Source organism: Pristiophorus japonicus, chromosome 1 (assembly GCF_044704955.1).
Source record: "Pristiophorus japonicus isolate sPriJap1 chromosome 1, sPriJap1.hap1, whole genome shotgun sequence".
In the NCBI taxonomy this organism is placed as follows: domain Eukaryota; kingdom Metazoa; phylum Chordata; class Chondrichthyes; family Pristiophoridae; genus Pristiophorus; species Pristiophorus japonicus.
The window spans coordinates 54,047,221-54,073,987 of record NC_091977.1 but is presented as its reverse complement, the minus strand read 5'-3'; the positions used below and the strand labels follow the sequence as shown (position 1 = coordinate 54,073,987).

Below are 26,767 nucleotides of genomic sequence, written 5' to 3'. Positions count from 1 at the left end.
CTGGGTGAAGAAGTTCCTCCGCATCTCGGTCCTAAATGGCTTACCCTTTATCCTTAGACTGTGACCTCTGGTTCTGGAGTTCTTCAAGCAGGCTAATTCATCATGTAGGGCATTGTGTCACAACCAATCCCGCTCCCACCTAATATCCACACATGTGCAGCAGTCACTGGTCAGGGATCCAACGCAGGAACCCTGGTTGAATTTTCCCACAGCTTTGAAATCTTTTTCAAAAGAAATTCATCATAGAATTATAGTGTAGACTGTTCTTTTAAGATTGGGCTCAAGGCATGTTGGGGTAGAGTAGAGAGACCCTTACTTTGCATCTGGTCCATGCAATACCAGACCTGGGACTGTTTCTTGCTGGCACTGAGTGGATAAAGTGCAGAAATGCTCCATTCCCATTATTGACATTCCTTTTTCTCATGAACACAATATTCAAGAAAAATGAATTAAAACATTTAACAGCTTTTTTTGGTTAACTTTGCCTATAGTAAAGTCAAGGTGTTCAACAATCTTGATGATTAACATAATTTTTTCCATGTAGGGTATTATTAAACTTATTGAAACAACAGTGGTATTTCTAAAAAAAACACAGTGGGGAATGTTCTAGTAGTTACGCAATAGAGCTTACTGCCCACTGAAAATAGTTGTTGTCTTCCCTTCAATTTTCCTCCTCTCCTCTCCTGAAAATATTAATTTATGCCGGGATATGTTTCCAGCCACCTTCCGATACCTTATCCAAGTTCTTCAAGCAGGCTAATTCATCATGTAGGGCATTGTGTCACAACCAATCCCGCTCCCACCTAATATCCACACATGTGCAGCAGTCACTGGTCAGGGATCCAACGCAGGAACCCTGGTTGAATTTTCCCACAGCTTTGAAATCTTTTTCAAAAGAAATTCATCATAGAATTATAGAAATTTATGGCATAGAAGGAGACCATTCGACCCATCGTGTCTGTGCCTGGAGCTAACCTATCATTCTCTTTGTGGTGTGTTTGTAATAACATACATGCCACAAGGTTGAGTAAAGTACATTTAAAATAATTACCAGTATTCGTGTCTGGGTTGACACATGAGCAGCGATTTTTGTCTTCAGTCTTATAATGCAGTGAATAAGGACAAGCTCCCACTCAATAAATCACTTTAACTTCTGATTGTCTATTGAATGTTACACTATATAATGAAATTAATTGATATAGTCTGTCTTTATTATTAAGGAACTCACTTGTGTTTAATGATGTGTCAATGTAAATCACCATGCTATTGGATTTCCAGTGTTTATTGGAATTTCTGTCTCTCTATTCATTAGAATGTCTGCACTCTGTGGATAGAAGATTTGTTCAGTATTTATCTAAAATAATTGAGCTATTCAAACTAAATCCAATGCTGCTAACAAAACTGGCCCCTGTTCCTTCAAGCAATCCTTGGGCCACTTGCATCCTGACAACTGCCTGGCCTGTTCTGGCCTTGTTCAGATTCATTTTATATTGTCTTTGGGGTCACAAGGTGCAGTGCCATTATGCTATTCTGCTATTATTAAAGCTGATAAATTGAGACCATTGCCTGCTGGAGACAAATGTGATCAAAATCCTCATAAGTGCAGCAGAGTGGATATGACATTCCATTGCTGACCTCCATCCTTGATCCCACTGGAGTATTTGGAGTCAGATTGGATTATTTTGATAACATTTCGACAGGCACTTACTGAGAGGCTGGGGACAGCAGGCAGCTTCTCCCCTCCCTTCTGCACAAGTTGGCTGCCGCGTTTCCCACTTTACAACAGTGACTACAATCCAAAAGTACTTCATTGGCTGTAAAGCAATTTGAGACGTCCGGTGGCCTTGAAAGGCGCTAAATAAATGCAAATCTTTCTTTCCTTCCCCTAAAATGGTGCAGCTATGCCTGTGACTAGCTCCCTCTGTTCAGAGGATTAATCAAAAAATTGGCACAGTCATTTCCAGAGTCCTACGGAATGTAGACCCCAGTGGGTTCCATCTCAAGAGTCCTTGTCTGAGCCACAGTAGCCTTCCATCTCCCAAAAATGTTCTGATGTTTTTATGTGCCTTACCTGGGCCGCAGCCCCCCCCCCACCCCCTCACCCCAACCCTTCCTAGCCCCGCATTGACAGTCAAGTCCAACACCTCTCACCGTCCTTCCTTCCTCCAATAAACCACTTCTACCTCCAACCTCACCATCTCCAATGCTGCATGTCCTCACTCTGCCAATAATATTGATGGCGCCGTCCTTTATTAGAGTGAGATTTTGCAACGTGACTTCACCTCCACCGGTTCTTGCAGTCTCCCTTCTGTTGTGCGCCAGCTTGTCCTGCAAGAAGAATGGGAGTGGGTTAGTGTTTCCCCTGTAAAAGGGCCGTGTGAGGGATTTACAAGTTCTGCTTCAGATTTTGAAATACCTGCCTTTAATCTTATTTTCTCCTTCCCCATAGCGATACATAGAGAACCCCAATATAACTGCGTGCTACAATGAACTGATTCAGATAGAGCATGGAGAGGTGCGGTCACAATTCAAACTGCGGTACGTATTTTACTAATTAGCTGCATTTTACAGATGCCAGTAATGGAGGAAAGTATTCAGTGCACTGTATTAAAAAAAGTCACCAGACCCAGATGATATGCATCCTAGAATACTGAAGAAGGTTGGGGAAGAAAGAGATAGCAGAGGCCCTCAGCACAATTTTCCAATTATCTTTGGAAGTAAGAATGATGCTGATGGACTGGGCAGTGACCAAAATTACATCGCTATTCCAGAAAGGAGAAAAGGATAAACTAGGAAATTATAGGCCAATTAATCTTACCTTGGTTGTGGGTAAATCTCAAGAGTTCATTATATGGGATGAAATGACTGAACACTTAAAAAACATGAGCCATTCAGAAACAGTCAGCTTGGATTTGTAAAGAGCAGGTTGCCCTTCACGAATTCAGTTGAATATTTTGAAGAAATCACAGTATATGTGATGGAATTCAGAAGGAATTTCATAAAGTGACACAGAAGAGATCTGAAGGCACATGGATATTAAAGGCAACATCGCTGCATGGATAGAGAGGTAGTGATGGCACAGAAACAAAAGAGTAGGTGTAATTTTATCTTGGTGTGATGTGGGCACTGGTGCATCCTAATGATCTTTTGTTTACCATTTATAGAAATAATTTGGGGATGTGAACATTGAGAATCAACCACATAGTGTAGACTGGGAGGTGTGTGGGGGTGGGGTGGGAGAGGGCTTTTAGGAGCCCTTCCTTGAAGACATTAATGAACCAGCTGAATTTTTCACAACAATCCAGAAGATTGCACAGTAATATTTTGGATGCCAACAGCAATTTACAAGATTTATTGAATTAAATGTCACAAATTGACATGGCAGGATGGAAACTCGTCAGCTCTTGGGTCCTAGTCTAGTACCATAATCACTACAAACCCCAATCAATTTGACCATTAGCACAGAGAAATTATATCAATTGGTATCTATACTCTCTGGAGCTTAGAAGAATGAGAGGTTACCTCATTGAACCATGTAAGATTCTGAGGGGGATGGACAGGGTAGATGCTGACAGGTTGTTTCCCCTGGCTGGAGAGTCTAGAACAGGGGGACATTGCCTCAGGGTAAAAGGTCGATCATTTAAGACTGCGATGAGGAGGAATTTCTTCACTCAAAGAGTTGAGAATCTTTGGAATTCTGTACCGCAGAGGGCTGTGGATGCCCAGTCGTTGAGTATATTTAAGGATGGATAGATTTTTTGACTCTTGGGGAATCAAGGTATATGGGGATTGACGGGAAAGTGGAGTTGAGGTCGAAGATCAGCCATGATCTTATTGGATGGTGGAGCAGGCTTGAGGGGTTGTGTGACCTACTCCTGCTCCTATTTCATATGTTCTTCTGTTCAAGGTTTACTTATGATACCAAATTGAGTTGCATGACAATCCGTGAGCAAGAGTACAGGATTGCATAGAATAGAAACATAGAAAATAGGTGCAGGAGTAGGCCGTTCGGCCCTTCGAGCCTGCACCACCATTCAATAAGATCATGGCTGATCATTCCCTCAGTACCCCTTTCCTGCTTTCTCTCCATACCCCTTGATCCCTTTAGCTGTAAGGGCATATCTAACTCTGTCTTAAATATATCCAATGAACTGGCATCAACAACTCTCTGCGGCAGGGAATTCCACAGGTTAACAATTCTCTGAGTGAAGAAGTTTCTCCTCATCTCAGTCCTAAATGGCCTACCCCTTATCCTATAACTGTTCCCCTGGTTCTGGACTTCCCCAACATCGGGAACATTCTTCCCGCATCTAACCTGTCCAGTCCCGTTAGAATCTTTTTTGTTTCTATGAGATCCCCCCTCAGCCTTCTAAACTCCACTGTATAAAGGCCCAGTTGATCCAGTCTTTCCTCATATGTCAGACCAGCCATCCCGGGAATCAGTCTGGTGAATCTTCGCTGCACTCCCTCAATAGCAAGTACGTCCTTCTTCAGATTAGGAGACCAAAAGTGAACACAATATTCCAGGTGAGGCCTCACCAAGACCCTGTACAACTGCAGTAAGATCTCCCTGCTCCTATATTCAAATCCTCTAGCTATGAAGGCCAACATACCATTTGCCTTCTACACCACCTGCTGTACCTGCATGCCAACTTTCAATGACTGATGAACCATGACACCCAGGTCTCGTTGCACCTCCCCTTTTCCTAATCTGCTGCCATTCAGATAATATTCTGCCTTCATGTTTTTGCCCCCAAAGTGGATAACCTCACATTTATCCACATTACACTGCATCTGCCATGCATTTGCCCACTCACCTAACCTGTCCAAGTCACCCTGCAGCCTCTTAGCGTCCTCCTCACAGCTCACACCGCCACCCAGTTTAGTGTCATCTGCAAACTTGAAGATATTACACTCAATTCCCTCATCCAAATCATTAATGTATATTGTAAATAGCTGGGGTCCCAGCACTGAGCCCTGCAGCACTCCACTAATCACTGCCTACCATTCTGAAAAGGACCCGTTTATCCCGACTCTCTGCTTCCTGTCTGCCAACCTGTTCTCTTTCCACGTCAGTACATTACCTCCAATACCATGTTCTTTGATTTTGCACACCAATCTCTTGTGTGGGCACAGAAACAGGCCATTCGGCCCAACCAGTCCATGCCGGCGTTTATGCTCCACTCGAGCCTCCTCTTGCCTTTCTTCACCTAAATCTATCAGCATAACGCTCTATTCCCTTCTCCCTCATATGCTTATCTAGCCTCACCCTTAAATGCATCTATACTATTCGCTTCAACCACTCCCTGTGGTAGCAAGTTCCACATTCTCACCACTCTGGGTAAAGAAGTTACTTCTGAATTCCCTATTGGATTACATTGACAGCCTCTAGTTATGCTCTTCCTCTCAAGAGGAAACATTTTCTCTGTATCCACTCTATCAAAACCTTTCATAAATTTAAAGACCTCTGTTAGGTCACCCTCAGCCTTCTTTTTTCAAGAGAAAAGAGACCCAGCCTGTTCATCCTTTCCTGATATGTATACCCTTGCATTTCTGGTATCATCCTTGTAAATCTTCTCTGCACCCTCTCCAGTGCCTCTATATCCTGTTTATAATATGGCGACCAGAACTGTATGCAGTACTCTAAGTGTGGCCTAATCAAGATCCGATACAGGCTTAGCATAACTTCCCTACTTTTCAATTCTATACCTCTAGAAATAAATCCTAGTGCTTGGTTTGCTTTCTTTATGGCTTTGCTAATCTGTGTTGTAACTTTTAGTGATTTGTGTATTTGTACTGCGAGATACGTTTGTTCCTCTACCCCACCTAGACTCTCACCCTCCAAGTAATAAATGACCTTATTATTCCTACCAAAATGTAATACCTCACATTTATCTGTGTTGAACTTCATTTGCCGATTATGTGCCCATTCTGCAAGTTTATTAAGGTCCTCCTGTAATCTGTTGCAGTCCTCCTCAGTATTGACTATCCCCTCCAATTTGGTGTCATCTGCAAATTTATATATATATTTTTTTACTCCAAAGTCTAAATCGTTAATATAAATTGTGAACAACAGTGGCCCCAGCACTAATCCTTTGTGGTCAGCTGTGACTCAATGGGTAGCACTCTTGTCTCTGAGTCAGAAGGTTGTGGGTTCAAGTGTCACTCCAGGGACTTGCACACATAAATCTAGGTTGACACTCCAGTGCAGTACTGAGAGCGTGCTGCACTGTCGGAGGTGCCGTCCTTCAGATGAGTCGTTAAACCGAGGCCCCGCATGCTCTCTCAGATGGATGTAAAAGATCCCATGGCATTATTTTAAAGAAGAGCAGGGGAGTTATCCCCAGTGTCCTGGCCAATATTTTTCCCTTATTCAACATAACAAAAACAGCTTATCTGGTCATTATCACATTGCTGTTTTGGGGAGCTGGTTGTTTGCAAATTGGCTGCCGCAATTCCCACATTTACACACCGCTACCTCCCCAAAACAGCAATGTGATAATGACCAGATAAACTGTTTTTGTTATTTTGTGGAAAAGAAGTGACAGGGAGTATACTCTAAATGGTAAGATTCTTACAGGAACAGCAGGATCTAAGGGTAGGGATACATCGGGGGCAAATTTCTGTGGGTTTTGCCTGCTCGTCAGCAGTAACCTTGAAGGAAGAACCTTGTAACCCTGGAAAAGTGTGCAGACATCAAAAAGACAAATGGAATTCTGGGTTTGATACGTAGGGAAATTAAATATATAAACAAGGAAGTGGTGTTGAATTTGAACAAGATATTGGTTAGGTCATAGTTAGAGCATGACAGGAAGGATATTAATGCCATAGAAATGGTACAGTGAAGATTCACTAGAATTACGCTAGGAATGAGAGGCTTTGATTGTGTTCTTATGTTCAAAGTTTACTTATGATACCAAATTGAGGGGCATGACAAACCGTGAGGAAGAATATAGGCGAACATAGAGAGGTTAGTGGAATTAGCAGTAGCAGATCAATGCAGAGAAATGTGAAATAGTATATTTTGCGAAGAAGAAGTTACGGGAATATGCTCTAAATGGTAAGGCACAGGAAGAGAAAATTGCTGTTTTTGCACTGCTTAGAGAAGTTAAGAAGGGATCTAATCCAGGTTTTCAAAATGATAAACAGTTTTGAGTGTAACTGCTGGTTGTCAAATCAGTAGAAAAGGGGCATAGAGTCAAGATTATCAGTAGAAGAATGAAGGGCAAGTTTGAAGAATTTTTTCACACAGAATTATTACATCGTAGAATGCTTAACCACAAGTGGCTATGAGGCAGAAACTATAATATAGATAAATACTTGACTAGGAAGAATAGAAAAGGACTCGCGAAAGGACAGGGAAATGAGATTCAAGTAGACAGCTCTAGTTGAAGAGCTAACACCCAACAACAATGCGTTGAGCTGAATGGCCTCCTACTGTTCTGTAGATTGCATGATTCTAGGCAATAAGCTAAAGAATCTATATCTGTTTTAACTTGCTGCTAGATACTATTGGGGTTCTTTGCCTGCACTCTTAATAAAAGTCATTTGAAATAGATCTTTTCTAATACAAATGCATGTATTATTCAAATGTTTACATTACGCTGATCATTTTTCCAGGGCATGCAGCTCCATATTTACAGCCCTAGAGCACTGCCAGGATGCCATAGAAATTACAAATGAGGACCATGTCATTCAGGTAACCTAACATCACCATTTTGTTACAGCTCATGTATAAATGGTTCGTTTATACTAGTTAACTTTCACATTAACATCTTGTGAAATCACTATTTTTTTATTCTGGAATTTATTTCTTGCCAAGTTCTTCATCAGAACAAAGGATCAGAAAAAAGTCTGCTGTCCGTCTGGCCAATCACAGAAATTAAAGTGCCTGGCCTCCTGATGGAAACTCCAGAACTTACCCTCTGGCGTATCGCTCTCTTCTCTCAGGCTTCAAATGTTAGCCCGCTCCAGCAAGGTCCTTCTTGAAATATGCAGTGCTAAGGGAGGTGTTGTACACCTCTCTTGGCACTAGGATGGCAGACTCCCAAGCTAAAGAGCCGGGCCGGGAGCGCTCCGAGAGATGCCTGGGGGGGGGGGGTGGAAACTTAAAAAAAAAACACAAAAACATTCCCAAAACATTGCAGCACTACCACAACACAAATCGTTAAAGAAATTAAAAGAGCAAACAATCACACTTGCCACAGGTGTCCATTACTCACCTCTTCGCCGATGGGATGGTTGGACCGCCCTCATTTCCCAGGCGATCATTGTGGGGCGCACTTCTGGGCGGGCAGGACGGGCAGCAGTCAAACTCGCGCTGGTGTCGCAACCAGGGGCGTTGCACACCGGCGCAGCTCTTCCGGGCGGTGCTGCTCAGCCCCACCGCAAAACCGGACCCGAGGATCGCTGCGGGGCACTGGAGGCTGACTGCCCGCCCAGGAGACCCCACCATTGCCGCCGCTCCGGGGCGAAAAATGGAACGCAAAAGACCCGAAAATCCAGCCCCATGTCTCCTTATTTAAGGAAGGATATACTTGCTTTGGAAGCGGTTCAGAGAAGGTTCACTAGGTTCATTCCTGTGATGAAGGGGTCCTCTTATGAAGAAAGGTTGAGCAGGTTGGGCTTATACTCATTGGCGTTTAGAAGCATGAGAGGTGATCTTTTTGAAACGTATAAGTTTATGAGGGGGCTTGATAGGGTAGATACAGAGAGGATGTTTCCCCTCGTGGGGGAATCTAGAACAAAGGGGCATAGTTTCAGAATAAGGGGTCGCCCATTTAAAACTGAGATGAGGAGGGTCGTGAATCTGTCTACCCCAGAGAGCTGTGGAGGCTGGGTCATTGAATATATTTAAGGTGGAGATGGACAGATTTTTGAATGATAAGGGAGTCAAGAATTATGGGGAGCCTGCAGGGAAGTGGAGTTGAGGCCAAGATCAGATCAGCCATGATCTTATTGAATGGCGGAGCAGGCTCGAGGGACCGAATGGCCTACTCCTGCTCTTGTTTCTTATACTCTATGTTATCTGCAGGATCTGAGCTTGAATGAAGCCAAACTAATACGATGAAAGTTGTGTCTGCTGGCTGGAAGGGCTTGAGTTTAGTTACTTTAGAGAATCTCAATCCAATTTCTAGAAGGCGGAGGTCCAAAAACAAAAAACAATCCCAAAAGAAGAAAATTGCAATTAAATTGGCAATCGCAAAAGGAAGGCAGTGGAGAAAGCATGTTGTAAAGTCCTGTCCCTGCAGTACAGATTCACACGAGGCACATGCTGAAGTCAAGGTCACTCAGGACCTGCACCTTTATTAAACAGCTCTTGAATGCCAACACTTGCCTGAGACCTGTCCTTATATACCTGTCTGGGACAGTGGAGCGTCTTAGTTGTGGTTCAGTTGTTTGCCTTGGTGCTTGTTGTTCTTTCTTGGTGATTGCTGGTATCTCGCCTGGGCTGTCTGTTTCGTTCAGTATGATTGTTGGTGTCTCGCCTGGGCTGTCTGTTGGGATTGCCCTTTCCTCAGGTTGTTCCCTCTGTCTGTCCACCAGGTGTGGTGTGAGTTCCACATTGTAGTCTGCCTCTGGTTCAGCAGTGTTGTTGGTAAATCTACTTTTAACTTAGTCTACATGCCTCCGGCAGGTTTGGCCATTGTCCATTTGTACCACCAGTAGCCTGTTTCCTCCCTTGCCTGTTACTGTCCCTGCAAGCCATTTGGGACCCCTGCCATAGTTTAGCACAAACACTTTGTCCCCTATCTCATTCCACCTCCCTCTCGAATTTCAGTCATGGTACTCGGTTAGCTTACGGCGCTTTGCCTCAACGATTTCATGCATGTCTGGGAGGATTAATGAGAGCCTTGTCTTTAAGGTCCGTTTCATTAATAGTTGCGCAGGGGGAACTCCAGTCAATGAATGTGGACGAGATCTGTATGCCAGCAGCAGTCGCGACAGGCGGCCCTGCAGCGTGGGACCTTGGATTTTGAGCATGCCTTGTTTAATGATCTGCACTGCTCGCTCCGCCTGGCCTTTGGAGGCCGTCTTAACGTGATTTATGCCGTGGTCACTTATAAAATCTTGGAATTCTGCGCTGGTGAAGCACGGACCATTATCACTGACCAATATGTCAGGAATGCCGTGCGTTACGAACACGGTTCCAAGGCTCTCCACAGTGGTGGAGGTGGTGCTCGAGTTTAAAATGGTGTATTCGATCCACTTAGAAAAGGCATCTACAACTACGAGGAACATTTTGCCCATGAATGGGCCCGCATAGTCTATGTGCACTCGCAACCACGGTTTGGTGGGCCAGGGGCTCAGGGGGGCCTCCCTGGGGGCATTACTGAATTGGGCACAAATGGTGCACCGTCGGACGCAGAGATCCAAGTCCGCGTCAATGCCAGGCCACCAGACGTGGGATCTGGCTATGGCCTTCATGAGAACGATCCCTGGGTGCTTGCGGTGGAGTTCCCGGACAAATTCCTCTCTGCCTCGCAGAGGCATAACTACTCGGCTGCCCCACATCAGGCAGTCTGCTTGTAGTGACAGCTCATGCATGCGCCTATGGAAATGTTTGATCTCCTTGGGGCAGACATTGCGAGCCTCTGCCCAGTCACCGATTAGGACACATCTCTTTACTAGGGATAACGTGGGGTCGCTGGTCGTCCAGACTCTGATTTGGCGAGCCGTCATGGGCGAACCTGTGGACTCAAAGACATTGATTGCCATGACTATCTCACAGTTCTGTTCGTCAGACCCTTCCGTGGTCACCAGGGGTAGCCTGCTAAGCGCGTCGGCACAGTTGTCTGTGCCTGGTCTGTGCCTTATGGTGTAATCGTAAGACACCAGCATGAGTGCCCACCATTGAATGCGCGCCGAGGCGTTGCCGTTTATTGCCTTGCTTTCGGATAGTAGGGATGTGAGGGGCTTGTGGTCGGTTTCTAACGCGAACTTGGCCCCGAAAAGGTATTGGTGCATCTTTTCGACACCGTACACGCACGCGAGCGCCTTCTTCTCCACCATTCCGTACCCGCGCTCCGCCCGCGAAAGTGACCTGGAGGCATAAGCTATGGGTTGTAATTTACCCGCACTATTGACATGTTGTAAAACGCACCCAACCCCATACGCTGACGCATCACATGTAAGAACTAGCTTTTTACCTGGATCAAAGAAAGTCAAAACACTGTTGGAACACAGAAGGTTGCGTGCCTTATTGAAGGCGTGTCCCTGGGCATCCCCCCAAAACCAATCGCACCCCTTTCTGAGTAGCACGTGGAGAGGCTCCAGCAGCATGCTTAAGTTCTGCATAAAGTTCCCAAAGTAATTGAGTAGCCCGAGAAAGACATTCCGGGGCCTGGGTGCCAGGCGAATTGCTTCTGTTTTGGTCTCTGTTGGGCGGATTCCATCAGCGGCAATCCTTCTGCCCAAAAATTCAACCTCGGGCGCGAGAAACAGACACTTGGATTTCTTAACTCTTAGGCCTACCCGATCCAACCACTTTAGTACTTCCTCCAAATTGCGGAGATGGGAGTCGGTGTCCCTGTCCATGGTAAGTATGTCATCTTGAAATACAACCGTCCCTGGGATGGACTTGAGCAGACTCTCCATGTTGCGCTGGAATATAGCAGCTGCCGACCTGATGCCGAATGGGCATCGATTGTACATGAAAAGGCCTCGATGTGTGTTGATGGTGGTGAGTAGCTTGGACTCATTAGCCAATTCTTGCGTCATATACGCAGATGTGAGATCTAGTTTTGAGAAAAGTTTTCCTCCAGCCAATGTGGCAAATAAGTCCTCCGCTCTGGGCAGCGGGTATTGGTCCTGTCGGGAGACTCTGTTTATGGTAGATTTGTAGTCCCCACAAATTCGTACGGATCCATCGGGCTTCATGACTGGGACGATGGGACTTGCCCAGTCACTAAATTCCACGGGTGAGATAATGCCTTCCCGCAGAAGCCTGTCCAGTTCATGTTCAATCTTTTCCCTGATCACATAGGGCACAGCTCTAGCCTTGTGATGGACCGGTCTAGCATCCTGTGTGATGTAGATTTTGACTTTAGCCCCTTTGAAGGTGCCCACACCTGGCTGAAAGAGATGTTCAAATTGACTTAGAACTGTTCCTCTGTGCTGGGAGATCTCCGGGGACAATCCACAGAGGATGTAGTTCACTGTTCCTTTGTGTGTGACTGAGAGCATGGCGCTGCCGAGGACTGGGATGATTTCTTTGGTATAGGTCCTTAGTTTGGCGTCGACCCTTGTGAGTTTTTGTCTGTCTCTTTCGTGCGGCCACAGCTGTTCAAATTGTTGAGCGCTCATGAGAGATTGACTCGCTCCCGTATCCAGCTCCATGTTGACGGGTATCCCGTTAAGCAGGACCCTCGTCATTATTGGAGGCGTCTTGTTGTAGGAGCAGTGGCCATTGATCGTGTTGACCCGCTGTACATCGGTGTCCCGGGTACTGTCCCCACCGTCTTCTGGTCCGCTTTCCGACACTTCCGATTCGTATACCAGCCGAGCTGCCGTTTTTCTGCACATGCGGGCCAGATGCCCTGTATAGTCGCAGTTTCTGCAAACAGCATGCTGAAATCGACACCCCCTTGATGAGTGCCTTCTCCCACATCTCCAGCACAGACCGCTTCCATTGTTTCCAAAGAATGAGCTGCGTCTGGCTGATCCCTCTTGAGCTTCTCTCAGTTTGTGGTTGATTGCTCGCATTGTGGGTTGATGAGGTGTGAATGGCCGTTCATGTGGCCTTTGATGGCTTGTGGCGCTACTGCCTACTATTGAGGGCCTGCTCTCCCGGTTTTGTCTGTGTGTGGGGGTAGCAGCTTGTTTCATGCTGTGAACCCCTTGTTCCGATGTTTCGTTAGTTGTCGTACCCGCAGTGTAGATCAACCTCGTTTCTTCTTCTCCTGCCAAGAATGTCTGTGCAACCAATGCTGCTGCCTCTAGGGTCAAGTTCTTGGTTTCTATGAGCTTTTGGAATATGCCTGCGTGGCCTATTCCTTCAATAAAAAAATCTCTCAGTACTTCTCTCCTTAGTTCATCAGAGAACTCACATAAGCTAGCCAACCTTCGAAGTTCCGCCATGAAGTCGGGTATGCTCTGGCCCACACAGCGTCTGTAGTTGTAGAACCTGTGTCTGGCCATGTGTAGGCTGCTCACTGGCTTCAGGTAGTCTCTTACCAGTGTGCTCAACTCTTCAAAAAACTTGCTTGGCTGGTTTCTCAGATGCCAGCAGGTCCTTCATTAAAGCGTATGTTTTCGAGCCACAGCTGGTCAAGAGATGGGCACTTCTCTTGTTTGCCTTGTCGTCGCCTAACCAGTCTTTGGTTACAAAGCTTTGCTGGAGCCTTTCTATAACGTCCTCCCAATTATCTCCAGCATTGTATTTTTCATCTGAGCCGTTGGTAGCCATTCTGTGGATTCTGTGATCCCGTAACTCGTCGCCACTGTAAAGTCCTGTCCCTGCAGTACAGATTCACACAAGGCACATACTGAAGTCAAGGTCATTCAGGACCTGCACCTTTATTACACAGCTCTCGAATGCCACACTTGCCTGAGACCTGTCCTTATATACCTGTCTGGGACAGGTATCCAGTGTCTCCTGCAAGTGTACCCCTGGTGGTAAGGTACGCTTGTGGTTACAGGTCATCTCTGGTTACAGTCATGTATAGCATGGTAAGATACAGTTATGTACAGTAATGTGAGATACATGACACATGTGACGTACAGCAGTTCATACAAAAGCAGCAATGGTTCCCCTTGTGAGGCTGGGCAAAGCTAAACTGTTGGAGCAGAAAAAGGGGGAGCTTTACTCTGCATCTAGTTTTTCTGTAGCTCACTTTGGACTGTTTGATGGTGAGGCAGAGAGACATTTCCCTGCACTGAGCTCCCTCAGCTTCATGAGCATAAACATTTAGTTGATTTAAAAACACTTTTAAAGAAAGATAATTTTTTGAAATTAACATTCTTGTCTCACATCAGCTCTGCGTTACCGCGCCTTATCAATCATCACACGCCATCCAGTCTCAGGGTAATGAAGTACAAGCTTGCCCAACTATTTGTGTGACAGATGTCGAGGGACTTGGAGGTTTGCAAGTCAGTGTAGTTTTAGTATTTGTTTTCTCAGTGACTACATGTGAATATATATTTATAAGAATCATTCTTACTTTCCATCTGTTTGGGTGCAATGCAGAGAGCCATGCATGGAACATATGATTACAAATCAAGGTTCTTGACGACAATAGAATCAAGTCAAAGTCTGCATTTTATTGCTATTTCTAAGTGTTTATATTTAATGTCATTTGCTTTTTCAGTTTGATTCGGAGCAATTGGGAAATACCAGCCACTTGTAAAAGTAATGGAGTCCTTAGATTTATGTAGTAAAATAGAACAAGTATGCGATCGGTTTCCATAACAACATGGACTTTACATGAAAATGATTAGAATCTGACAATTATTTATCAGATTTAATTTTTTTTCCATTTGTGTCTCCTTCTTCCCTCGCTCTGAAGACTCTGGGGAAAAAAATTGGGTTGTTTGTGCCTCCCGTTAGCGCCCCTGGGGCACAAACGACTTTTCGCCTGGGCGCTGCACCATTATGGACCCCTGCAAAATTCCGCTGGAGTTTAGCAGCAGCGGAAACCGGTAGGGCCCCAATCCTACCGGTAGCGCCCCGGGCAGTTGCACCAGCAATGACAATGTCATCACCGTGCGCAGTGACTCGTTTTTGCCCTGTAGCGAAAATTCAGTCGTGCCCCATGAAGTTGCCGCCGGTGATGCCCACGGGGCTGTAGGCCGCTCGAGGGGCGAAAATTAAAGGGGAGATGCGGCAGAAAAAAAAATATCCAACTTATCGGTCGCGGCCTTCTTGTTTGTAGATCACGGGGTCCGTGCTGCAATCTTGCAGCCCAGCTCTCCGCTTGTGTGCCAAGCTGCTGCCACGGCACCCGTTCCCTGGTGGTCCAGCGATGGCCCCGTTTCCAGCCCGCAGAGTCGGCAGCTTTGTCCGGAAGGGAAGGGCCCTGACTTCCCGCCATCGCTATGCATCCCATCACTTAGCGCTACAAACTTTGCGTATCTTTCTGTCTCGCGCCCGCCCTCGAGAGGAAGTGGAGCTCAAAATTTTACGCTCCACTTTCTCTCGGGGGCAGTAAGCCTAATATAGGTCACGGGCCAGGACTTGCGCGCCTGGTGCAAAAGCTCCATCTCCAATAGGCCATCCCAGAAATTTTAGGCTCGAGGGCGGGTCCTGGCATATCTCGGGCCTGGCCTAGTTTTTGCCTCTTCATAAAACCTGCTGAAGTTACAGTGGGAATATACCAGAATAGACATCGATTTTCAGGGCCTGCATAGTTTGTTGTGCTAAGTTATTGATGGGAAAAATGACATTTGATAGTGACACACCACGAATGTCAATAATATGGCTAGCGGCAAGTTCCTCTGGGTACTGCCTTTGTCAACACAAACAAAAAAACACAAGGATGGGTTTGACCAGAAAGTTAACCTCAGTCTTGATTTCCTTTGCAGTACGTGAATCCAGCATTTGAACATATGATGGGTTATCATAAGGGGGAGCTGATTGGCAAAGAACTTACAGAACTACCCAAAAGTGATAAAAATAAAGCGGATCTTCTTGATGCAATAAATACATGTATCAGGAAAGGAAATGTGAGTATTCCTTCTAACTTTTCAAGTCTTTGATATATTTACCTTTTATACATTGGTGTTTTTGGGAGCTTGCTGTGCACAAATTGGCTGCCATGTTTCCTACATTACAACAGTGACTACACTTCAAAAGTACTTCATTGGCTATAAAGCGTTTTGGGACATCCCAAAGTCATGAAAGGCGCTTTTTAAATGCAAGTCTTTCTTCTTTTCTTGAATTTGGTGATATGAACAACAACAACAACTTGTATTTATATAGCGCCTTTCACGTAGTGAAACGTTCCAAGTCGCTTCACAGGAGTATTATGAGATTAAAAATATGACACAGAGCCGCATAAGGAGAAATTAGGGCAGGTGATTGGTCAATGAGGTAGATTTTAAGGAGCTTCTTGAAGGAAAAAAGAGAGATTGAGAGGCAGAGAAGTTTAGGCATTAAATTCCAGAGCTTGGGGCCTAGGCAACAGAAGGCACACCCACTAATGCTTGAGCGATTATAATCACGGATGTTCAAGATGGGAGAATTAGAGGAGCGCAGACATCTTGGGGGGGGGTGGGGGGGCTGGAGGAGATTACAGAGATAGGGAGGGGCAAAGCCATGGAGAGATTTGAAAACAAGGATGAGAATTTTGAAATCGAGGCGTTGCTTAACTGGAAGCCAATGTAGGTCAGCGAGCACAGGGGTGATGGGTGAGCGGGACTTGGTGCGAGTTAGGACACGGGCAGCCGCGTTTTGGATCACCTCTAGTTTACGTAGGGTAGAATGTGGGAGGCCAGACAGGAGTGCGTTGGAATAGTCAAGTCTCGAGGTAACAAAGGCATGGATGAGGGCTTCAGCAGCGGATGAGCTGAGGTAGGGGTGGAGACGGACGATGTGACGGAGGTGGAAATAGTCGGTCTTTGTTATGCTGCGGATATGTGGTCGAAAGCTCATTTCAGGGTCAAGTATGACACCAAGGTTGTGAACAGTCTGGTTCAGCCTCAGACAAAAGTTGGGGAGAGGGATGGAGTCAGTGGCTAGGGAACGGAGTTTGTGGCGGGGACCGGAAACAATGGCCTTGATCTTCCCAATATTCAATTGGAGAAAGTTTTTGCTCATCCAGAACTGATGTCGGACAAGCAGTCTGACAATTTGGAGACCGTGAAGGAGTCGAGAGAAGTGGTAGTGAGGTAGAGCTGGGTGTCATCAGGGTACATGTGGAAACTGACCATTCAAATTATCATACAGGTGCTGGTAGAAATGTTGTAAACCTTTGTGAGGAAGAGGGGAACTCAACTCAATCTGCATTAAACCAGAAAAAGAATGGATTTACCACAACAAAATTTGGCAAGGCGACTCGCCCCTTCCAATTCTAAGCTAGCTATTTCTTATTAAGTTATTCTCATACTTCAGCTGTGGCTCAGTGGGCCGCACTCTTGCCTCTGAGTCTGAAGGTTGTGGATTTAAGACCCACTCCAGGAACTGGAGCACAAAAAAATCTAGGCTGACTGCACTGTCAGAGGTGCTGACTTTCAGATGAGATGTTAAACCAAGGCCTCATCTGCTCTCTCAAATGGATGTAAAAAATCCCATGGCACTATTTTGAAGAAGAGCAGGGGAGTTATCCCCAGTGTCCTGGCCAATTTTTATCCCTCAATCAACATGACAAAAAAATCAGATTATCTGGTCATTATCACGTTGCTGTTTGTGGGAGCTTGCTGTGTGCAAATTGGCTGCCATGTTTCCTACATTACAACAGTGACTACACTCCAAAAAGTAGTTCATTGGCTGTAAAGCGCTTTGAAATGTTAGTGGTCGTGAAAGGCGCTATATAAATCCAAGTTTCTTTCTTTCTTTCCTGAGCTTAGTCCTTGGAGCGAGTGTTCAGCCTGCAGATTGACTGCAGACCAAAGCACAGCTCCTGATTACCACTCAACAGCATTTGGTTCAGTTTACTCCATCTTCTTTACACAGAGTATGAGCTTCTGATTTGTTGCTCTCTGTCTCCCTCCAATTGGCTGGTTCACATGGCAACTGACAAGGCAGCATGTTAACTTACCCGAGGTTTCAGTTTGTTTGTATCCCTCTCAGTGCAGAAGCATATCTGAAGCTTAATTGCTCTGCTGTTTCTCCCACCAATTTTTCCAGCTGAAACCAGAAGCTACTCATTGGGTTAGTCGCACAATCTTGCAACACAGAAGGCGGTCATTCAGCCCATCGAGCCTGTGCTGGCTCTTTGAAAGATCTATCCAATTAGTCCCATTCCCCTGACCTATGCACATAGCCCTGCACTTCTTTCCCCCTTCAAGTATTTATCCAATTCCCTTTTGAAAATGACTATATAATCTGCTTCCATCACCATTTTAGGCAGCGCATTTCAGATCTTAACAACTCGCTGCGTAAAATAAATGTTTCTCTCTGGTTCGAGGTAAAAGTCATCAGTCAAAAGTCAATAGAACAAAAAATAACTGAAATTACATTAAAAGATAAATCTGAATACCAAAATGATAGTTCAATTTCTGTGGGGCTAAAATGTCATTTCAAGGTAGAATATTAGCTTGTCTCAGTTGGTAACACACCTGCTTCTGAGTGAACATGAAATAGGCTCAAATCTTCTTCAAAGTCGTTAGACTTTTTTAAATAATAAATTCCCAAGTTTCCATATTATTTATATTGCTTAATATATTATTGGTTAATTTTAAACTTGCGCAAACAAATCTGGAGGAGGCTGTAGATAGTCTAGGCTGAGGGAGATCCCACCTGCCTTTTAGTGGTTTATTTTCAGAACCACAAACACTTAGCAAAAGAGTAGGAAGGCCACCCAGTGTCCTGGCCAACATTCTTTCCTCAATCAAACGCATATTAATTGATCATTCTGTTTGTCTCATATGTACATATTTTAACATTTTGTTTAAAAATTACATTTTCTTGATACAATGAGTGTAGTGATTGCCACCAGTCAATAGAGTGACAATTCTTATATTGTTCCAATAGCTCAGTGCGTTCTTTGTTCATTGCTCAGTAATGTTTGCTTCTTAACAATTAAAAGCAAGGCCACTCATTTAAATTTTTCATAGAAAAATAGCCACAAAGAGCCTGCAAAGGGATATAGGCAGGTTAAGTGATTGGGCAATAAGGTGGCAGATTAAGTATCATGTGGGGAAGTGTGAGGTTATTGACTTTGGTAGGAAGAATAGGAAAATATTCTTAAATGGTGAGAAACTATTAAATGTTGGCGTTCAGAGAAATTTAGGTGTCCCGGTACAAGAAACACAGAGAATTAGCATGCAGATATAGCAAGCAATTAGGAAAGCAAATGGCATGTTGGCCTTCATTACAAGGGGCTTGGAGTACAAGAGTAAGGAAGTCTTGCTACACCTGTACAGGTCCTTGGTGAGACCACACCTGGAGTACTGAGCACAGTTTTGGTCTCCTTATCTGAAGAAGGATATAGCTACCTTAGAGGCCGTGCAACAAAGATTCACTCGATTGGTTCCTGGGATGAGAGGGTTCTATACTCTCTGGAGCTGAGAAGAATGAGAGGCGATCTCATTGAAACAAGTAAGATTCTGAGGGGGATTGAGAGGATAGATGCTGAGAGATTGTTTGCCCTGGCTGGAGAGCCTAGAACTTGGGGACATGGAGCCCAAAATTCAGCCTCCCGAAAAGGCCTCACCGCCAAAAAGAGGCAGCCAAACGGCGGAGTCCAGTGGCCGCCTATTTGCGATCGAATGGCCGCCGCTAGCGAAATTCACCTTGGTGGATTTTCCGACGGTTCCCATTTCCGCCCCGCTGCTGCAAACCAGTCCTAAGTGCGTAATCAAAGCGCACACTGCCGATCTCCCACACTTCCAGCCAAATTCAATGTGAAAAATCTTTGATCCACCGCGCAGTGCCCCCGATAGCTTTTTCTGTCGGTGCACCTTGTTTTCTGTGTGTGGGACATGGTTGCGTGGCATCCATTAAAGGCGAGGGCCCACTGCCGCGGCCACCATGTTTATTTTTTTGTCAGCCGACTGCCAGGTCGGACCGACAATTATGCCCCCGAGTTCGGCCGAGCCGCGAACAGGCAGCCTGGCACCCTCTTGGGCCTGGTGGCCCGGCCGAAAAGCTCCCTGGCAGCCCAGTGGACTAAAGTTTTAAAATGACAAAGGCTTTTCCCTTTAAGTGAAGGGGAGAGCCGTGGTGATGCACACGCGTCATGACGTCATCACCGCTCCACTGATGATTGACAGCGGCGGTAACTTCATCCCGCCTCCACTTCCGCCTCTCTTGTCGATCTTCTGCTTACCGCCCCACTCCCGCTCTCATTATGACCGACTTCTGGTCCGCCTGAACAAAAATGACAAAGAGCTAAATTTCGCGAAAGAAGCCACCTCATTCAGCGCGGCGGAAAAAACATTTTAAAAACGGTAGGTGCGCCAGGTTTTCGGCGGGCCTGAATTTCTTCCTCATAGCCTCCGGATTTGGGACCAGCTTTTTCAGACTGAGAAGAGGAGGAATTTCTTCACCCAGAGGGTTGTGAATCTTGGAATTCTCTGCCCTAGAGGGCTGTGGATGCTGAATTGTTGAATATATTCAAGGCCGAGATAGATACATTTTTGGACTCTAGGGGAATAAAGGGATGTGGGCATCAGGCAGGAAAGTAGAGTTGATGTCGAAGATCAGCCGTGATGTTATTGAATGACAGAGCAGGCTCGAAGGGCCGTATGGCCTATTCCTGCTTCTAATTCTTATGTCCCTATGACAGAATCATGGAATGCAATTCCAAAACATGGTACTAATCCCAGAATCTCATATAAATTGGAATTTGACATTAAATTACTGTAAGACTCTCTAGCGGCATCTCTAACTCCAAGTTCCCATACGGCCCACATATATCTCACTGCCTTCTCCATTGACCCAAAGGTTGTCTGATATCAAGATCTAGATAAGCCAAAACACCCTCCAGCAAGACTAAGGCGTTGGCTCTCAGAACCTCCATGACTCTGGCCTCTCCCCAGCTGCCGTCTCAAGCTGAGCCAGAAAGTGCATAACCTTGGCATCCTGTTCAACCCCAGCTCAGCTTCCTCCTTCATATCTCAGTCATTACCAAAACCACCTTCCACCTTCCAGTATTGATGCATCACACTTCTCTCTTCTGCTACCAAAACCATGGTCCATGCATTCATTAGCTCAAGGCTTCACTTCTTCAGTGCCTCCTACCTGGCATCCCTCCATCAACCCTCCACAATCTTCAGCATGTCCTAAATGCAAACATCCTCACCCGCATGTCCTATAGGCCAACATCCTCACCCACACTTCCCCTGCCTTGGCGCCTTGTTCAAAGTTCTTCAAATTCTTTTCAAATCCCTCCATGATCTCACCCCATCCTACTTTAGTGACCTCCTCCTGCTTTAGTTCTCTGTAGGCACCCTGCACTCCTCTAACATCAGACTGAATGCTCACTTCCTCTGCCCCATCATTGCTGGCAACTCATTCATTCACTGCATTCCTCCATCTGGACCCCTTTGTCCAGTCCTGTCCACCTTGCCACCTCTCTCCACGTTTTCAAAGCCTCTGCAATCTTTTGGAACCTTTCCTCACCTCTCCATCTCTCTTACCCTTCGTCATACGCGATGTCCACCATATCCTTTTTCTGATTATTGTAAAGCATTCTGAGATATTTTCCTGCATGTTAGAAGCACTCTGATTTGTTTGTCACTGTAAATCAGTGATCCTATTCATAAGTGCTAATAGAAACATAGAAACATAGAAAATAGGTGCAGGAGTAGGCCATTCGGCCCTTCTAGCCTGCACCGCCATTCAATGAGTTCATGGCTGAACATTCAACTTCAGTACCCCATTCCTGCTTTCTCGCCATACCCCTTGATCCCCCTAGTAGTAAGGACCTCATCTAACTCCTTTTTGAATATATTTAGTGAATTGGCCTCAACAACTTTCTGTGGTAGAGAATTCCACAGGTTCACCACTCTCTGGGTGAAGAAGTTCCTCCGCATCTCGGTCCTAAATGGCTTACCCCTTATCCTTAGACTGTGACCTCTGGTTCTGGACTTCCCCAACATTGGGAACATTCTTCCTGCATCTAACCTGTCTAACCCCGTCAGAATTTTAAATGTTTCTATGAGGTCCCCTCTCATTCTTCTGAACTCCAGTGAATACAAGCCCAGTTGATCCAGTCTTTCTTGATAGGTCAGTCCCGCCATCCCGGGAATCAGTCTGGTGAACCTTCGCTGCACTCCCTCAATAGCAAGAATGTCCTTCCTCAGGTTAGGAGACCAAAACTGTACACAATACTCCAGGTGTGGCCTCACCAATGCCCTGTACAACTGTAGCAACACCTCCCTGCCCCTGTACTCAAATCCCCTTGCTATGAAGGCCAACATGCCATTTGCTTTCTTAACCGCCTGCTGCACCTGCATGCCAACCTTCAATGACTGATGTACCATGACACCCAGGTCTCTTTGCACCTCCCCTTTTCCTAATCTGTCACCATTCAGATAATAGTCTGTCTCTCTGTTTTTACCACCAAAGTGGATAACCTCACATTTATCCACATTATACTTCATCTGCCATGCATTTGCCCACTCACCTAACCTATCCAAGTCGCTCTGCAGCCTCACAGCATCCTCCTCGCAGCTCACACTGCCACCCAACTTAGTGTCATCCGCAAATTTGGAGATACTACATTTAATCCCCTCATCTAAATCATTAATGTACAGTGTAAACAGCTGGGGCCCCAGCACAGAACCTTGCGGTACCCCACTAGTCACTGCCTGCCATTCTGAAAAGTACCCATTTACTCCTACTCTTTGCTTCCTGTCTGACAACCAGTTCTCAATCCATGTCAGTACACTACCCCCAATCCCATGTGCTCTAACTTTGCACATCAATCTCTTGTGTGGGACCTTGTCGAACGCCTTCTGAAAGTCCAAATATACCACATCAACTGGTTCTCCCTTATCCACTCTACTGGAAACATCCTCAAAAAATTCCAGAAGATTTGTCAAGCATGATTTCCCTTTCACAAATCCATGCTGACTTGGACCTATAATGTCACCTCTTTCCAAATGCACTGCTATGACATCCTTAATAATTGATTCCATCATTTTACCCACTACCGATGTCAGGCTGACCGGTCTATAATTCCCTGTTTTCTCTCTCCCTCCTTTTTTAAAAAGTGGGGTTACGTTGGCTACCCTCCACTCCATAGGAACTGATCCAGAGTCAATGGAATGTTGGAAAATGACTGTCAACGCATCCACTATTTCCAAGGCCACCTCCTTAAGTACTCTGGGATGCAGTCCATCAGGCCCTGGGGATTTATCGGCCTTCAATCCCATCAATTTCCCCAACACAATTTCCCGGCTAATAAGGATTTCCCTCAGTTCCTCCTCCTTACTAGACCCCCCGACCCCTTTTATAACCGGAAGGTTGTTCGTGTCCTCCTTCGTGAATACCGAACCAAAGTACTTGTTCAATTGGTCCGCCATTTCTTTGTTCCCCGTTATGACTTCCCCTGATTCTGACTGCAGGGGACCTACGTTTGTCTTTACTAACCTTTTTCTCTTTACATATCTATAGAAACTTTTGCAATCCGTCTTAATGTTCCCTGCAAGCTTCTTCTCATACTCCATTTTCCCTGCCCTAATCAAACCCTTTGTCCTCCTCTGCTGAGTTCTAAATTTCTCCCAGTCCCCAGATTCGCTGCTATTTCTGGCCAATTTGTATTAATCTCAATGCAATCCATTTTTCCTGTATATTTAGCGAGTTAAGGGTTTTGCTTTTCCAGTAAAAAATATTATTGTATGTCAAATATGATATGAGATGGCATCATCATTACCAATTTAGGAAGCAGTTAATGGGCTTTAGAAAGTAAAATTGATTTAACAAGTGCTATCACCAGCAGCAATCTAGAGAGAACAAATTGGCTTCGAGCTCAGCAGGTGCCATATGTTCAGTTTAATTTATAGCACGGTCTGTGACGACACCTTCAAGTCTGTTAATAATTTTGTTAATTTAAGGTGATTGGCAAAAGAACCAAAGGCGACATAAGAAAAAAAATGTTTACACAGCGAGTGGTTAAGATCTGGAATGCACTGCCTGAAAGGGTGGGAGAGGCAGACTCAATCTTATCTTTCAAAAGGCAGTTGGATAAGTATTTGAAGGAAAAAAAATTGCCGGGCTACAGGGAAAGGGCGAGGGAGTGAGACTTGCTGAGAGTCGGTATGGTCTCAACAGACCGAATGGCCTTTTTCCGTGCTGTAACCATTCTATGATTCTATGAATTCTGACCTTCATTCTTGCATTTGATGTCTTTAAGATTAGAGAGTATCCAGGTCATACGTAATTCTTCAGTTCCTGTTCCTATTGTGCAATCATCATTATGAACATGAGTAGTGTCACGAATACTCAGGCCCTAAAATTTCACAGGGGTCTCCCAGTGATCCGCTGTAAGTCCAGCAGCAAACCAGCGGAACCACCAGGGAAATGGCGTGAATGGCTGAAACTGACTTTTTATGCCATTTCCCAATAGGATTCCACCAGTCTATTGCCAGAATTATGGATGTAGACCAGGAGATCCCCTTTGAAATTTCAGTACCTGAGAGAAAAGAGAGAAAGGACTGGATTTTCGGCTTGCTTGTGCCTCGGTTAGCGTCCCGGAGGGGCGGTAAAGAGTGTTTCTAGGCATTATGGCAGGCATCCAGCTTATACCACCTGGCCGGCAAATTCAGCTCATGGTTTGCATTGGTGGAAAAACTTACTACCCCGCCCGCTAGTTTCACTGAGATCATGACGTCAATTGTCATGCAACGCTCCGCTAGCGTCCCAAATGCAAAATTTGGTGCTAACGTCTCAATAATTTGCCCGCCCCAGAAAAATTTTGAAAAACCAGACGTTCCCATGGTGCAGCAGGCGGTATTGGCGGCATATTTAAATGGAGGGAGGGAGGATCCTACATCATAGGTCACATTGACTGCATCGGTCGCACACATCACACTGCGTAAAGCTCCGACTTGAAAGTGGCAGTTTTATCTGCCATTACAGTCTCCTTGCAATGTCAGTGAGAGAAGTTAATGGGGGCATTACTAGTTCACCAGCGTATCATGCTGCATGCTATTGCCAGGTGGTGTCAAGCTAGAAGAAGGGCTCTTGGCCATGTTGGCCCACTGATGAGAGGCCAAAGATGTCTGGGGAGGAAGGCTTAGCCCCCACCGGATTACAGGCACCAATGCTCAGACCTCAAGCAGTGTTTGAGAGGGCTGCACTTCCGAAAGGAAGTGCTGACAGAGATATGCCATCCCCTACAGGCAGACCGATGCCTGGACCACTCTGGAGGCAGCCTTCAATACTCCCATCAACAGGTTTCCGAATTCATTGTGGTGTGCTGCATGCTGCACAGCTTGGCCATCATGAGGGGCCAGGCATTGCCAGTGGGGATTTCAGCCCCACCTCAGGAGGAGGAGGAGGATGAAAAGGAGCCTGGTGAGGCCACCATTGAATAGCCACACCATCCACGGGGGAGCAGCGTGGAGATGCTGCCGGACCAACACTCACACGTCGCCAGCTCTCCTAAATGGAGGAAACTGAGGGATGGAGCTAATACTGAACTCGCTATGTGACCCCATAAAGGCAGGTCTCCGGTGAGCGTTGGAATGATGCACAAGACATCATGGCAAAGAGTCAAAGTGACATTTTACTGCAACAAAGTAACAAAAACTCTCTCCACCAAAAGAAAACCATACAATAGACAATGTTATGTTGCAGGGCACTGAACAAGAATGAAGTGCATTAAATCAGAGAAACTATTTACAAACGTAATCAACAAAAATCAGGGCATCTGCACAACCTTATTCTGTACATTATTCTAACTTATTTAACACCGCGATTTTCAGCTGGGTGCAAAAACTTCCTTGTGTAATGCCTGATTTTGCGCACCCGATCACGGAGCCTCATTTTGTTGCTGAATTTTGCAGACGAGGGAGCAAAATTTTTCCAGGCGGTATCAGGACCACCCCGCCATTATTACCACCCCGAAGTCTCAAAAGCCGAAAATCCAGTCCAAAGAACTTGCATTTATATAGCACCTGTCACGATCACAGGATGTCCCTAATCGCTTTACAGTCAATTAAGTACTCCTGACGTGTAGTCATTGTAGGAAATGCAGCAGCCAATTTGTGCACAGCAAGCTCCTACATACGGCGAAGAGATAATGACCAAATAATCTATTTTAGTGATGTTGGTTAAGGGATGTTGGGAGAACTCCCCTGCTCTTTTTTGAAATAGTGCCTTGGGATCTTTTACGTCCACCTGAGAGGGACCTTGGTTAAATGTCTCATCCTGGTTATTACAATGCACAAATAATGGCCCAGAATTTGCGGTCGGAGGCTTCCCGCGGACGGATGCCTCAGACTGCAAACATTTCTACGAAAGTACCTGGTGGTCCCAGAGGTTAGGAGACTTGCGGTCCTGAGCCTCTACGCGAGCGTATCCCTGAGCGTATGGGTTTCGTACACATCACTGGGATCACATGGGCCAGCCAGCCCAATTTACCAGAGTAGGGGATCCCCATTTATACTTATGGTGGTTCCGTACGTATATACGGAACCACCATAAGTATGAATGGGAATACCCCCAAAAACACAGAAACACTAACAATAACTACAAAAAAAATCTTTATTTCAAATGAATAAAAATGGAATTTAATTATTTAAAACAAAAATTTAATTTACATTTTTTTTTACATATTTTAAAGGGTCTAAAAATAAACTTACCTTATTTAGCAGGATTTTAAATGTTTAAATTATTTTTTTTAATGTATTTTTCTGTACTTTAAAAGTCTTATGCTGATAAAAGCAGGCCTTTTTAATTAATTCCCCTGCTCCTCTGGGGAAGGTGGCCTTCCTGTGCCTGATTTCAGGGATGTTAAAATGTTGGGCTGGTGGGAACACATCGGGAACGCAGTGCAAACCTCTCATCCCTATATTTTAATTCCCCGCCTGCACTGAGAGGGTGGGGAGGGGATGGGGTTAAAAAAACCCCGAGACGGAAAGAAAAAAAGGAAGGAGTAAGAAAAAGTTAATTGAAGGTAAAGAAGTGAAGCAAGATAAAGATAGCTAGGTTACCACA

At 45.3% G+C, this 26,767-nt stretch overlaps 1 protein-coding gene across 6 annotated transcripts in view; it reads left to right on the top strand.

The window, feature by feature from the left end:
* pde8b (phosphodiesterase 8B) overlaps positions 1-26,767 on the top strand; it is a 496,872-nt gene that overhangs the window by 360,066 nt on the left and 110,039 nt on the right. For all 6 annotated transcript variants that reach the window (XM_070879862.1, XM_070879856.1, XM_070879851.1 and 3 more), the window contains 3 exons: positions 2,450-2,538; positions 7,621-7,699; positions 15,523-15,663. In XM_070879862.1, the coding sequence (XP_070735963.1) occupies positions 2,450-2,538; positions 7,621-7,699; positions 15,523-15,663 (309 nt within the window). The remainder of the gene's footprint in view (positions 1-2,449; positions 2,539-7,620; positions 7,700-15,522; positions 15,664-26,767) is intronic.